This window comes from Zea mays, chromosome 9, assembly GCF_902167145.1.
Source record: "Zea mays cultivar B73 chromosome 9, Zm-B73-REFERENCE-NAM-5.0, whole genome shotgun sequence".
In the NCBI taxonomy this organism is placed as follows: Eukaryota; Viridiplantae; Streptophyta; class Magnoliopsida; order Poales; family Poaceae; genus Zea; species Zea mays.
Genome location: NC_050104.1, coordinates 16087837 through 16104197, shown reverse-complemented (window position 1 = coordinate 16104197; position 16361 = coordinate 16087837). Strand labels below are relative to the sequence as shown.

Here is a 16361-nt window from a genome sequence, read left to right as displayed (position 1 = left end):
TGGAAAAGACCAAATTGTTAATCTCAACTGCCTTCCAACACCATCTATCCCAAAAAAAATCTTAAGGCATTCAAAAATACAAAAATAAGTAATCCTTATCTAGAGACGTACAGGCGATGCGAAAAATCGCATGCTGGAAAATTCCGAGACACAATTCCGAAAAATTCCGAGACACAATTCCGGAAAATCCTGAGACACAAATCCGGTAATTTCCGACAAAACCGGTAACCGAAGGAAACGGTCGGTAAAACACCACGACGATTCCGATACCGATTCCGATAGAAAATTTCGAAAACCGATTCCGTTTTCGTAAATTACCTTTACCGATGAATCCGATCGAAAAATTTCGAAATCGGTTTCCGGAATACCGAAAAATTCTGAAACCGTTTTCATCCCTATGAGTGGTATGACCATGAACTCTAAATTTTAGACTATAAAGATCGGGATTATTTCTATTATTTTTGAATTAAAATTTTTTAGGGCTCTAGTATTTTGTGAAAAAGTATTTTAATCATGATCCATTAACGCTCCTAATTAGTGGCCTATTGTAGGTAAAGTAATCGGAGATAGAGATGGCAATGGATACGTACCCGCTCGGTAGTGCTTACCCATATGCGTACCCACGAGATAAAATCATACCCGTTAAGAAACTCGTATCTGCCCTTGGGTACGAAATTCTACCCACATCCATATCCGCATGAACCCGTCGGGTAACCCACACCCGATTAGATACCCGCTGAACGCATATTAAATAGCATAAATCTAATAAATATATGGCATATTTAAAACATAAAACATAAAATGTGAATAAATAAAATAAGAAAAAATAATGAATAATGTAGAAATATGTAAGTTGATCTTATTTTGGCTAATATATATTTATATGTGCTTATTTAAGTAGGATATGTGTATGACTTAGGTGGGTATAAATTACTCATGAGTATGTGGGTTTGGGTAGTACATACCCATACACACAGTCTATCCGATGGGTACAAAATTGTGTCCATTAATATACTCCCGAGTAAAGAAGTTGTCCTATACCTGCCCTTATATCGGGTAAAACCCGCGCGAGTATACGTGTTTCGGGTACTCATTGTCATCTCTAATCACATAAGTTTTTTCTTTGTAAAACCCGTGCGGGTATGCGGGGTTGTTCACTTCGGATTAAGCCAGATGTTTGGATTGGTGCAGCTATAATTCATAGAGATAAAAATACTATAAAAGTAGCAGAAGCCGGTACAGATAGCCAAACGAACATGCTTTTATGGGCTATTATGAGTTATTCCATCTTTTAAGCTAGGTTTTTTGATCGATTTTAACTATACAATAATTATGACTATATATGGAGTAAAACAGGATAAATTACTTTTAAACTCTTAGCCTTTAGTACATTTCAAATAATCAATTTATAGAATTAACATAGAATCACTCTGAGTAAGAAAACTGTCCGACAGAGTTCAGCTTAAAAATTCCGCTGAGAGTTCTACCTGCCAAACAAGTCATCTATGTTTTATGTTTTTAAATTAAAGATTTTTAAATAGTTTTATTATTTGTTTAGTTGTACATCCATCGACACAACCTCCATTTAGTTACAAGCTTGTTCACTGCGGCTTTTACAGTTTTGTTTCTACAAATTACATCTGCAGCAGTTGCGGCTGCAGGGCAGCCGAATTACAGACATGGGGTATAGGTGCTGGCTACCCGCAGGTAATTCCTACATTCCAGGATGGGATGAGGAAATTTCTTTCCCTACGGTGATATTAAAAGGAAAAAAAAATGTCTCTCCCGACGGGTAAACGGGGACGAAGATAGAGAAACATTCACCATCATCGATTCCCGCGAGACCTGTTAAACTTATATGTGATAGTGTTTATATGTAATAGTTACTGATAAAAAAAATAATTACCTTATCAAGAGATAACTCGTTGAACAAATGTGTTCATTTTGGTGTACACATAATAATTTTTCTACATCTGATAATGTGTATAGATGACAATGTTTTACATTAATAACAAATAAAATATGTTCTTATTATAATTTAAATGGGGATGGAGATCCCTGATAGAGATTTATCCCCACAGGAAACGGGGATGAGAATGGAATATCCTCTCACTACAGTAAACTAACAAAAATCCGACGGTCAATTTATCTCCGACGGCTGTCTACGATACCGTCGGACATAGTGTTATGTCCGACGGCCACCAAGGACTCTCGGAAATACCGCCTTATCTCCGACGGCTACCCTGACAGCCGTCGGACATAAGCTTATGTCCGACGGCCTCGTACGTAGCCGTCGGACATAAGCTTATGTCCGACGGCCTCGTACGTAGCCGTCGGAGGTAATGGTTTTTAACACGGCAAGCCCGGCGCGCGGTTCATTTTTCATGCGCGCTCGGTCTCTCCTCTCCTTCTCTCTGCCCGTAGCCGCCGCCGCCGTGTTGTCACCGCCCGTCGCCGCCGCCGCCGCCGCCGCCGCCCCGCCCACCCGCCGTCGAGACCCGCCGCCCGCCCCGTCACCGCCCGGCGCCCCGGCGCCGTCACCGCCCGGCGCCGCCGCCGCCCCGTCACCGCCCGTCGCCGCCGTCGCCCCGCTCGCCCGCCGTCCACACACGCCGCCCGCCCCCCGTCGACACCCGCTGCCGGCCGCCACTGCCCTGCCCACTGCTAAGTAAGTATTTTTATTTTTATTTTGTAGTTTCCACTGTTGTTATTAAATTATTAGTATGTTAAATAATGTTTATCTTATTATATCCGAGGGCCTAAATTTGATTATATGGCGAAATTTGGTTATGTAATTAATTAAGTTTGTTTTCGTTTACTTAGTGTTGCTTAGATAATTTAAATTTTTAATTTCCGAGGGTAATTATTATGCCCTCGGAATTAAGGTCAGTTTATATGATTTGTCACCCGTAATAATGTTATGTAGTGGTGTCTATATAATTTAAACTTTTAATTTTCGAGGGTAATTATTAGCCCTCGGAAATAAGGTTGTTTTATTTGATTTAGGGTCCCGTGAAACGAAACTTAGACGTCACCCGTTTCGGTCCAACACACCTTACATGCGACGCATGTGAGGTATGTTGGACCGGAATTGTCCCTTTATTGGACAGCCTCGGGGTGACCGACAGAGTCCGTGTTTATGACAAAAGCATGTGCTCCTGCTTAGTTTCGGCAGCATAACCTCTCTGTTCTCCAATTGCACCATTTTTAGGCGTGCGATTGGAGAACAACGGGGTTATGCTGCCGAAATTTCGCACGACCATATGTCTTGTCATAAACACGGCCTCGTCGGTCACTCCTGGGTGGGTTTAGGACCTATCCTTTCCTACAGATGTAGGGGCGTGATTTCTTCGTAAAAACGGATGGCACGTGCATTACTTATCTAATTAAGTTAACGTCTCGTATCTAGTATGGAGGAGAATCGTCGATGGATGTATGAAGGTTGGAAGAAAAGAGGTGCTCTATCAAGTGAGTGGGTGGCCAAGACTGATGCTTTTCTCGACCATGCTTTTGCTCGGTCAGAGACTGGAACCGATGTTAGGTGCCCTTGTAGCAAGTGTCGGAACATTAATTTCCTTGACAGGAGGACTATGTCGATACATATTTGCAAGAACGGTTATATGCCAGGCTATGAGGTGTGGGTGCACCACGGTGAGGACCCACCTCCTCGTATTGTATCGGAAGTTCAGTCACATGAAGAGGAGGACTACGATAGGATGGAAGAGATGCTTGACGATGTACGCCATGAGTTTCTAACCGTCGATTCGGAGAACCCCGGTCAACCCACCGAGTTTGAGGATCCAGCTACACCTGAGGTTCAGAAGTTCTTCGAGCTCCTTAAAGCTGCCGAAGAGCCGTTGCATGAACACACTAAAGTGACTGTCCTTGTATTTGTGACTCGACTTATGGCTATTAAGTCTAAGTTTGCATTCTCAAACAACTGTTACAAGGAACTTTTGAACTTGATCAGTGATGTACTTCCGGAGAATCACAAGATGCCAAAGGACATGTATCAGTCTAAAAAGCTGTTATCTGGCCTTGGTATGGACTACGAAAAAATCGATGTCTGTGAAAATAATTGTATGCTTTTCTGGAAGGAGACCGCAGGTGAGAAGAAGTGTACTGTATGTGGTGAGCGTAGATTCGTTGAGGTTGAAAACGACGATGGTTTGACCGTGACTACGAAGATTGCACGTAAGCAGCTTCGTTACATGCCTCTCATACCTCGGTTGAAACGTTTGTTCATCTCCAAGAATACAGCCAGACACATGAGGTGGCACAAAGAAGGGGTACGTGAGAATCCAAATGTCATGGTGCACCCAGCTGATACAGATGCATGGAAAGCACTAGATGCTTTTGATTCCAGCTTTGCTGATGAAGTGCGGAATGTCCGCTTCGGTTTGGCAACAGATGGTTTCTCACCATTCAATCTAACTGCAACGTCATACTCATGTTGGCCCGTCTTTGCTGTTCCATACAACCTTCCACCAGCTCTTTGCATGAAATATGAATTTATTTTCTTGTGTCTTGTAATACCTGGTCCGGATCATCCTGGAACAAAGATCGATGTGATGATGAGACCCCTGATTGAAGAATTGAAAATTTTGTGGGAAGGAGTCGAGGCGTACGATTGTTACAAGAAACAGAAGTTCAACCTGAGAGCCGCGTTTTTATGGTCTATTCATGATTTTATGGCTTATGGTATCTTTGCTGGATGGGGTTGTCATGGGATTTTGACATGTCCTATATGCGTTGAAGACACTTTATGCTTTCGACTAAAGTTTGGTGGAAAGATATGTTACTTCGATTGCCATAGATGTTTTTTGCCAGAGGATCACCCATTCAGGTTCGATAGGAACGCTTTTAAAAAGGACACGATTGTGACGAGGGGACCACCCAAGCGTCTAAGTGGTCCAGAGATTCTCGCGAGACTTAATGATTTGAAACTAAACGAACATGGAAATCGTTTTGAAGGTTATGGAACCGAGCATAACAGGGAATTTGATTCTCAAAATTGCATCTCTGGCTGTGAACGTGACCAGATTCGTCGAGAGGGAAAAGATGGGGGACTTAATTTCTTGTGTTGGTTTCGAGATTATGTAGATAAAAATGACAATATACACCCGGACCTTCGACAATTATCCCTAGGAGCAGTAACTGGCAGACGTTATGGTCGGTATGATGTCAATGGTTTTAGATTCCGTTCCACAAGGTTCGAAGATGATCATCCTCTAGCAGCCACGACAAACTCCGGAGTTGTAACTAGAGCTGTCGATGATGAAGGGAAGGTGACTAATTATTATGGAGTCATTAATGATATAATCGAGTACAAGTTTTTTGGAGATAAACAACTCAAAGTGGTGTTCTTCGATTGTGATTGGTTTTCTCCAAGTACAACGCGAGAAAATCAATATGGCATGGTGGAAGTCAAACACAACGATAGATTAAAAGGCCACGACACTATAATCCTTGCCCACCAATGCGAGCAGGTGTATTATATGACATATCCATCTAAGAAAAACGGTTTGGTTGATTGGAGGGTAGTGTACAAAGTTAATCCGCGTGAACGACTATATGCTCCTGGTGATGCTGGTTATGTTGAAAGTCAAATCGAGCAGGAAGTGGGGGCTGCTGAGATTTTCCAAGACGAAGAACTTACAAGCACGTTTAATGTACAAACTGAAATGTTGGAAGAATCTTTATTAGGCGATCAAAATGATGTAGAGGTTCCTCCAAAAAGAAAACGAGTGACGAGAAAGAAGAAAGCTACTTGGCGTCCATTAAATCGACGAAAGCAACTAGATCCTGATTTTGATTACGATTACGATTGACGAGTATGGATCATGATTTTATTGCATATTTTATGATTTTATTGCATATTTTATTATTTTATTGTCGATTTATGTACTAACTTGTTTTTGTTAAAATAGGATGTCAAAGAAAATGAAGTCTTTAGCTCGTAGTTTGCTTGGGTCAAGGAGTAGCTCGAGGAGCAGCTCGAGGGGTGAGGATTCAGTTTTTCAGGGCACAGGTTCTACCATGAGCAGACGGAGAGCGCTGGCAGAACATTTGCCTCCACAAGATGTAAGTTAGTTGTTAAATTACATTATTTGAGTTACTTAATATTATATGATGTAAGCTATTTGTTTCATAGGATGCTGAAATTGAGGAACCAGTGGTAGAGGATCATGCAAGAGATGATGTTGAAGATGATGGTGGAGATAATGTGGGAGATGATGCTGGAGACGACGCTGGTGGGGATTCTGGGGCTGGGGATTCTGGGGCTGGTGGAGATTCTGCAGCTGGGTCTGGAACTTCTCGAGTTAAGAGAACGAGGAAGCTGCATTTTGTTGGACCACCTCCAGAGCTTCCACCCGAATCTCGGGTTGTGATAAAGCCTAGTGGAAAGTGAGTGACATATCTTTGCTTAAATGTTATTGAAAGTTATGTTTTAATTTCTACATTGATTTCTGTTTGCAGGACTTGGATCGACGACTCGTTCACAGGCACAGGACACTACAGGCAGGTGAACATGGTTCTTGGTAATCTTGTTCGTCTGCACTGGCCTGGTCTTGTGACTTTGCCTACTGGCGAGTCTGTCCCCGCCACCACTTGGGAGCATTATCGCTATGGTGTCTGTAGAACGTTTGGCAACACACAGGCACTAGTTTGGGATGCATTCTGGGTATGACTTGTTTATACTATTTTAGTTATTCCATATATGTTTGCTTTTATGATAACACTATGGTTTTTGCAGAAACGGTACAAGTTGCCGGACGATGGATCATATGATATGAACGCTCGTTACGTGTTTGAGTTTAACGCGAACGATGTCGTTGCAGATGCAATGTACTATGCACGAATTCAGGCTATAAAGGCATGGTACAGAGCAAATGCTGATGATCGACCGATGCCAAATACAAAGGCCGAGTGGTCATCAATTTACTTGACGGAGGAGCAATACCTAGAGGTAAACAGGTTGTTGCATCTCATATCGCACAAAGCCATGTATTTGCTTGCTTTATTTAAAAAATTTCATGTAGGTGTCCGTGCCGTGGATGGCCACCCGATCAGACGGTTATCGGGCATTGTGCAGATGGTGGGCTTCCCCTGACTTTCGTGCCATTTCCGAAAGGAACAGGGGAAACCGTGGGACTGAGTCGTTCCACAACTACGGCGGTGATGGTCATGTGCGCTTGGCTAAGCGAATGGTAAGTCACAGTTTGTCGTAACTTTGAATCACATAGAAATGTGTCATTATAACTTTTATGTACAGGAAGTCAAATCCGGCCGTACGCCCACGGATGTGGAGGTGTATATGCAAGGGCATAGGGGTTCTGATCCTCAGAATCCTGATGTGTTATGCACTCAGACGGCCACCGACCGTCTAGTGAGTTTTTGATACTCTATTATGTGTGTTGATATTGTTTGCAAGGGCATAGGTGTTATGCACTTATATTTGATATTGTTTGCCTCCAGGCTTCGTATGGGCAGGAGATGGTTCAACGCCATGGGGAGGAGTACGATTGGAGGAGCCAGCCAATCGACCCTCAGGCAGCCTATGCTAGCGCAGGAGGACAAGCCCATGGACGGTGAGATTATTTGATTTGGTTTTCAAAATTGTCATCATATGCTTGCGATTCAACTGAGCCATGAGTTACTATACTAAGTGCATGGTTCACTCTTGTAGGTTGGGTATTTTTGATTCTACGATTGATTCCAGAGAGCTGAGACGCCGTGGACGACAATCCACATCGTCGTCTTCACAGTCGTCCCGTTCACGATCAGCAGCCCATGAGATAGAGCTTGCAGTGTTGCGTCAACAGGCAGAGTACCATCAATCAGTCTTGAGGGAACAATTGGAGTACCAGAGGCAACAATCTGAATACCAGAGACAACAAGCCGAGTACCAGAAGAAGAGGGACGAGTATTATGCAAGCCTCCAGGCCCAAAATCAAGCTCTTCTCTCGGTAAGTTGAAGTAACATTTTGTAGCTTATTTTGCAAAACACTTGATGTGTATCTTGTTTGTTCAACAATGACTTGTATATAATTTGTAGCAACTAGCCCAACAAGCGGGCGTCCCGATGCCGACATATGGGATGCCGCCTCCGGACTTTGCACTGCCAATGCCAATGTTGGCGCCTCCACCTCCGCCTCCGCCTCCGTCACAATTCCCTATGGTATGTACACATATGCGTGTGTGACATGTTCATAAATGTCTTATGTGTTTAAATGAACAACTGAGTGGTTACTATTTCATGTGCTTGTGTTATAGGGATTTCAGACACCACCCGCTTCAGTTGCCGCACCTGGAGATGGGTCTGGTCAGGACGACACAACAAATTCGTGGGTGAACACCATTTTCAACACGCAGAGTCCAGCCGGAGGAGGTGGCTACTCGAACCATCCAGACGATGGATAAGATTGATGTGTCGTGATGTTTTTTTATGAAACACTTTGCAACACTTGTTTGTGAGACACAATTTCAGTTTGCAACAACCGTCGAACCTATATGTTGATGTTAAATTTGTGAATGTTAATATTTATGTGAGAATATTTGTGATTGTGAATACTTATTAGAATGTGTATATTTGTGATTGTGAATGTGAATTTGTATATGTGCATGAATCTGTTTTTGTTTTGTAAATGTCAGATTTTTTAAAAAACAGAATTTTGTGTAAATTCTGTAATTTGTTATGTCCGACGGCCTAATGGTAGCCGTCGGACATAACACTTGGTTATGTCCGACGGTAGTTAATGCCGTCGGACATAACACTTGCTTATCTCCGACGGCCTAGTGGGAGCCGTCGGACTTAATTCTGTGGGGCCCACACCCCCGACCGGTAAAACGGTTGGGATTTGTTATCTCCGACGGGCGTATGCAGCCGTCGGAGATAACTTATGTCCGACGGCAGCCGTCGGACATAGCACTATTTCCGACGAGTTATCTCCGACGGCTTTAAGCCGTCGGAGATAAGGCTTTACCGTCGGAAATAATCTATTTCCGACGGTTTATTCCTTATGTCCGACGGCTTTGGCCGTCGGACGTTTCTGCGTTTACTGTAGTGTCTCAAACGTTTGTGGGATCCTCGCAGGATTTTTTTTTCACAGAAACGAGAATGGGGAACTAAAACACGACGAGAATTCCCCGTTAGCCGTTGCCATCCCTAATGTCGGCATGATACTTTACACGCGGACCCGGGCACAGGAAACTAATATTCATAGGTATTTTACTCACTGCCATCAATACTGTGAAGGTCTTCTATGGATCATCAAGGTAACCTAGAACAGCGTCAAATCTTACCGGAAAACGTACCGAACGACACGTACCGAACGACAAGATAGAGAGAAGCCAATGACTACTATGCAAATATACATATCTTGGTCCGTTTGATCTAAATCCAACTGTAGATTTAATCGTGTATTGTCAGATTTTTTTATAAAGCTACACGAGATGATGGTGGAAGAGTTTAAGTGGTAAATATGACATACGATTAGATCTAAATCTAACAAACTAAAATAACTGCTTGCATGTTTATAACTAATGACTATTTACATAGTAGTCCTTGCCCTAGAGAAAAAGGATAAAGAGATAATAAATATATTTTTGATCGATCAAATATTGGATACATTAATCGTCCATGATCCTCTCATACATACAGAGGGATGGTTTTATCACGGTAGAAAACAACTCTAAAACGTGTTCTTTAAGTTTTTCATATAAAAAAACTAATTTAAAAACAAATCGTTTCAAAATCCAGCAAAAGTTGACCTAGCCGATATTGAAAGTCGACTAGGTCTTATTTCACAGGTGGTCACCCGTGAATAAAAAGTCGGCTAGATCGGGTTTGAATGATGGCTGGACCGGCTTTATAGACCCAAATCGACGTTTTACGGAGCATTTGTCTGTGTTGACGCCTTTTCGGAGCGCCAAACACTCAACAAGAACCGTGGCGGTGCCCTCTGCACAGGGGCGGACGGTCCGCGCGCAGGGGCCGGACGGTCCGCGGCCTGGTGCGAGGCGCGGTGGTGCTCTCTGCGCAAGGGCGGACTGTCCGCGGCCTGGGGCCGGACGGTCCGCGGCCTGGTGCGCGGCTGGGACTTCTGCCTGACGGCCGGACGGTCCGCGCCCTGGGGCCGGACGGTCCGCACGTACGCAGGGACGGCGGAAGATCGCCGACGGCGCCTGGATCTCGCTCCCGGGAGGGACCCCGTCGGGGAGTAGAGATCCTAGGTGGTGTCTAGGCTCGGGCAGGCCGACCTAGACTCCTCTAATCGACGTAGAGTCCAGCCGCACTCCGACGCCGGCGTTCTGACGATCCTTCTCGTCGACAAGGACGTCCGCGGGTTGCAGGTTCAGCGGGACGGCGTCTGGTACAATGTCCCGCCTATGCCTTACACTTTGCTGATCAACTTGGGAGATGTCATGGAGGTAATTAAGCATCTGCAGATCTTCTGAAATGAATAGTTTAAAAATGCAGTAAAATATGCATGTCCAGGTTTCTTCATCTTGGTTCTGAATCTGAGTGCACGACTGTGACGCAGATAATGAGCAATGGGATCTTCAAGAGCCCGGTGCACAGGGTTGTGACGAACGCTGAGAAAGAGAGGATCTCATTGGCCGTGTTCTATGGGGTAGGCGCTGAGAACGCGCTTGAACCAGCAGCTGGTTTACTGGACGAGAAGCGGCCGGCAAGGTACAGGAAAATTGGCATGATGGACTTCATAGCTGGGATCCATGGACAGTTTTCTCGTGGAACGAGGTTTATCGAGTCCCTCAAGATCTAAACTCGGTCCGTCAGTGAGGTGGTGAGCACCGTTGCAGAATAAAACGTTGGTTTATCATATTCATATGGGAGGTCATAGTGTTGAGTCTTATTATTGCGTATTGTACTCAAACGTGTATTTTATATACCGTGATAGGAGTGCCCTCATTTTTACCCATTTGAATTTGAAATTAATTATAATAATAACGGGAGATACCTTATGTGACTTCGTCACTAGTACACAGAGGCTCTATAGTGGCGGTTCTAGAGCTGTTTGCACTGGCGTTTTTTAGTGCCGCCAGTGCTAGGGGCCAGTGGAAATCGCCAAACCGCCAGTGGAAATAGGCGGTTTTTTTATTTAGCCGCCAGTGGAAGTTTTCCCGCCTTTTTTTAAATTTTCGTACTGAAATTTATATATATTTACACACACAAACATATATATATATATATATATATATATTGATATTGATAAACATGTAGTATTGATATTAAAAGAAACATGGAATTAAATTCTATCATACATTTATATACATCAAAGTCTTGTTTACAACCATGTATGCATCACACATTATATACATCAAAGTTTTCACTTAAGCTCTAATAACTATCTCGGCTAAGAGATAGTCTACTAATTTCTGTTAGTATTCTAAACTCTGGCAAAGCTAATGTTCCGGAAGCATCGTGATATTTCCCTTCTGCGGGAATGACCTCTTTCAATATGAATGTGCACAGGTCCTCAACTATGGCATACAATACACCTTCAGTCAAGTTCTCCGGGCTTCCTTGTTGAAATTGCTGTAAAGGAAGTATATAAACATCATCTATTTATACTCAATAATAATACATATGCATCTTTAATGACATAAATACATACGTGACTATTACTAATAATACCTTGCAGGGTTCGTGATGTATCGTCCGTTCATTCTCATGAACTCGCACACGTAGAACCCACATAGGACCGATCCGGGTGGTTGCTTGTGGCACTACATAACGGGAGATTGGTTATTTAGTTGCAACATTGTCCTATGTACGTACATGTATGATATGTATTCATAAATTCACATACTTACCGGCCAGTTATAATGGATGTCTAGTGGCACGCCTTTTTTGGACGTGTCGTACTTTCCACCTCGTACCTTATAAAACCTAAATGCCCTATGATCTCAAATAGAATCACCATGTTATTCTACAATTCTCATCGATATAAGTATGCATGCATAGAAAAGGCTTACAACTCTAAGAGGCCGAGGAATTTTGAATAGGCCGAAGGCTCGGTGTGCAAGGAGTCGAGCACCAGCACCTTTCCAACCTTAGGATAAATGAAGAAGCATATCCAGTGGTCCCTGTACGAATCAAACTTGTGATACATGTGTATTGAAATTATTAATTTTATTTATGCAAAATCACACTTACTTAAAGTTGTACGGGGCCACTATGGATTCCCTGTCTTGAAATTGAAGCATTGCGTGTCCTATGTAGGTGGCGTATCTTGCTTCAAAATCCTTCTTCAGATCCTGGATACGCACCTCAATTTCTTCGTCCGTTAGTCCCTGTAATGCTTCGTTGCCTTTTCCGATTCTAAAATTGTGGTTATCCTCGCATATCTTTATTGAGTTGAGATACCCAACCCTTTTACTGGCACTAGCATTGGGATTGGTACCATAAAGGATCTCCTGCTGATCATGTTGCATTTTGCAACGCACACATGCATGTCAGATATTGAAAATTTATACAACTCACTAATAATAACACATATATGTGGAGTATGAGTGACACTTACAATGCAAATATAGTTACAAGTTGCACGCCGAGTCTCTGAAGGTTCATCATTAACCACATGTCCTCGAATGCAACAACGGCCTTTTGATTTGAACCAATAAAAGCATGGGCTGGTATATTAACACTGATGGCGTCGATGCCAACTGAAGATGCCCGCATGTACCAATCATGCAACCTTTTAATATTAGCCGGGACCTTTCTTAGTTTCTCAAAAGTGAGTAGTGGTCTGCCCGGCACATATTTTTAGGCATGTTTTTATAATCTGCCTTAGTTGGCTTCTTTATCTTTGCGGCCATTGCCTCAGCCTTTTTTGCGGACTCCTAGAGATCGGCCAAATCAACAGTGTCTGACGTGAGGCTCCATCCAATCCCTTTCAAAAAAACGAGCTGTGCCAGCAGTGGATTTACTCTTCTTTTTCTTCTCGAATGGGGACACTAATTTTGGTATAGAAACTTTAGATTTCTTTGATGGTCGTGGAGATGGCTGTGGAGAAGGTGGATCCCTGAAGGGCGATGTATGTGGCGGAGACGGTGGGCCACCATGAGGATGAGGAGAAGGAGGGTCAGAAAGATGATGAGGAGCAGCATGTGAAGTTTGAGGAGGTGATGATGGATGTACAATAGGAACAACAATTTGAGAAGGCGGAGACGGTTGGGCCTGCGACGATGGCTGTCGTGGTGGATCAACTAATTCGACATCCCTTCGAGGCCAAAGGATAAAATTCTCGATAGCTTGTCCAAGTGTCTCGATACCTTCGGGCCCAGGGATGTCTAGCATGTCGTCCTCGGATCCTTGGACGACTGTCGTCACTTCTACCCTGCAATATTCTTCTGGAATGTCGTTTCCATGGAACTTGCGTCCTGGGATCGCAAGGCCTGTGGCTACTTTCTTTGTACGCTGATTGTTAATACCATATCTTATAACTAGTGTGCATGCCATAGGCCTTGTGATGTCATCAACTGGATAGCGGACCTTATTTCCCGTTGACGCGACAGAGCTTGGGATGGTCGTACCCTCGGTGGAAGCCGACGTTTGAGCTGCTGGAATTATTTGCATCTGTGGAGTGGTCATCTGTTGAACAGACATCGCACTCGCCATCGCCAATTGCTGCATCAATTCTAGAGGAGGCTTCGATAGCATTTCACACATCAAGCCTTTGAACTCTTTCTTGGCCTCCTCCGTAAAATAATTCGCCATCTCTTCCTTGTATCGATCACGTTTCTTGTACAGACCTTCCCATTGTGGTCTGAATCCTTCCTTCCATCCTTCCTTAGATGAGATTCCTCGTACACGACCAGGATGCTCAGGGTTACCAAGACCAGCCGTTAGAATGTCTCTCTCCCTTTGCGGCTTAAATGTTCCTTGGCTCTGCTTAGCTGCAATTGCATATATGTTTTTTGTCGCTTCTTCGACAGTGGGATCATCAAAAGATACACCAGACTCAGTTTCCCTTGGTTTTCTAGCACGGATCCAATTAGCTGTCCTTTCACCAAGTTGCTCGGACAGCGTCGGCAACCCTGCAGCCTTCTTCTCGGCGTCTTCTTGTCTCCATTTAGGAACCTGACGCTTGTAACCACCTTTGCCAAGGTGGTGGTGGTATTTGTTCTTCTTAGATAGTTCCGAATTTGCCTCACTTAGCGATATGAAATCAGGGCTGCTCCTCTGCTCTAGAAATACTGCCCACTGACCTGCTGATATTTTATATTTTTCGTCAGGTCTAGGTCTTTCTTTGCAAACTTTGTATTCATCTCAGACCTCCAGTTTCGGAAATTGATTGCAAACTGCTTCATCGTGTATTTTTTCACGAGTTCTTCTGAACCCCGAGGCAAAACGAACCTCGTTATTAGCTTATTCTACATTTGATTCTTGACATCATCTGATACATCTCTCCACTGTCGGATTGTGATGTCAAGATTATCTCTAACTAAGAACCCAAGTGCATTCCGGAACTTAGGCAGTGCCTCTACTGGAGCTAGGGGCTGACCATTCGGGCTCACGCCTGCGATTTTATATGTCTTGTCAGGAAACTTGTTTAGCCCCCTATCACCTCTGTTCCGATCGCTCTGCTTCCTTTTCCTTGACCTTTCGGTGGTTGTCTCGGTCGATTCCGGTGCGCCTTGGGTCAGTTCCGGTGCGCCTTGGGTCGGTTCCGGTGCGTCTTGGTATCGTGCCGCAGCTTTTTCGAGCATCGCACGAAATTGAGACAAGACCTCCTATTCATGTAATAAAATGCACAAGAAATCATGCATGTGTAATAGACATTGTGAAATCAGCTAATTAATTAGGTACACACACGAAATTAAGGATGTGTAATTTACCTCATGGTCTTGTGGATCATAAGTAGGGTCACGTTGCAACTCACGCGCAGCGGCCCTATCTATGCTAGTGGTAGGAAAAGGGTCGCTAGGCGTTTCATATCCTTCACTGCAGGATTGTTCTTGAGCAACACTCTTGTTCATGTGGTCGGGCCCTAATCCTTGGTCCTTGATTGGAGAACTCATTGAGCTATATATATATACAAATACATATTAACACATATTAACATAAGCAATAATTAAATTCATATTAACAAATACCCTAACCCTTAACCACTAACACTAACCCTAAGCCCTAACCCTAACCCCTAATATTGTGATACGGATATTATCGAGTTACGTATAGAGAGGGAGAGTCGTATAGGACGTAGAGGGAGAGATGGAGAGTCGTATAGAACGTATAGAGAGGGAGAGAGGGAGAGTCGTATAGAACGTAGAGAGAGATGGAGAGTCGTATAGAACGTATAGAGAGGGAGAGAGGAGGAGTCGTATAGGACGTAGATAGAGAGAGAGAGGGAGAGTCGTATAGAACGTATAGAGAGGGAGAGAGGGAGAGTCGTACGGATATTATCGAGTTGTGTACCCCTTTCATCAGATTGGAAAAAAAGATTAGAACATATATATAATATCATACTAAGTTCTTACATAATACGTCGTCCATCATACTAAGTTCTTACAAAAGATTAGAACATATATATAATATCATACAAAAGATTAGAACATAATACGTCGTTGGAGATGTTGGTGATCTACTCCTCTCTTCCCTTTCCCTCCCTCCTCTACTCTCTCTTCTCCCCCTCCTCTCTCTTCCCTCTCCCTCCTCTCTCTTCTCTCTCTCTCCCTCCCTCCTCTCTCTTTCCTCTCTCTTCCCTTTCCCTCTCTCCTCTCCTCTCTCTTCCCTCTCCCTCCTCTCTCTTCCCTCTCTCCTCTCCTCTCCCTCTCTCTCACTCTCTGCAGAGACGCGCGCCCTAGGGTTTTCACGCGCCGCGCGTGCATGGTGGCGGGAGAGGGAAGAGAGAGGAGGGAACACGTGCCCTAGGGTTTTCACGGCGGCGGCGGCGTGCCCGAGTGCGATCGAAGTCGAAGAAGGGAGAGAGATGGGAACGTACCTACGGCGCGGGGACGACGGCGGCGCACGGCGGAGAAGATCACCGGGGCGAAATTTCGGCAGCCTGGCGGTGGGAGTGTAAAAGACTGGGCGCCAAAGACTTAGAGAAATTTTTGGCCCCGCGCGCGCTCCTTTATATGGGAGATATTTCTACTGGCGGTTGACAATGACAACCGCCAGTAGAAATCAACCGCCAGTAGAAATCATTTCTACTGGCGGTTGTCATAGAGAACCGCTAGTAGAAATGGCTTCCACAGACTGTGGTGGCCATTTTTACTGGCGGTTCACTATGACAACCGCCAGTAGAAATCATTTCTACTGGCGGTTGTCATAGTGAACCGCCAGTAGTAATATTTTTAGTATATTATTTTTTATGATATATACATAT

At 44.0% G+C, this 16361-nt stretch overlaps 1 protein-coding gene across 1 annotated transcript; it reads left to right on the top strand.

Annotated features, from left to right (window-relative positions):
- Positions 1 to 8065: 8065 nt before the first annotated feature.
- On the top strand, positions 8066 to 8572 carry LOC118473277 (LOB domain-containing protein 13-like). The gene is made up of 2 exons (XM_035962461.1): positions 8066 to 8182; positions 8278 to 8572. Exons 1-2 carry the CDS (start codon positions 8087 to 8089, stop codon positions 8422 to 8424), a joined length of 243 nt encoding a protein of 80 aa, XP_035818354.1. The 5' UTR covers positions 8066 to 8086; the 3' UTR covers positions 8425 to 8572.
- Positions 8573 to 16361: the final 7789 nt, after the last annotated feature.

Coding starts and splice junctions, on each gene's coding strand:
- LOC118473277 (XM_035962461.1), top strand. CDS start 8,087: ATGCCGACATATGGGATGCCGCCTCCGGACTTTGCACTGCCAATGCCA. Junction 8,183..8,277: donor CTCCGTCACAATTCCCTATG/GTATGTACACAT, acceptor CTTGTGTTATAG/GGATTTCAGACACCACCCGC.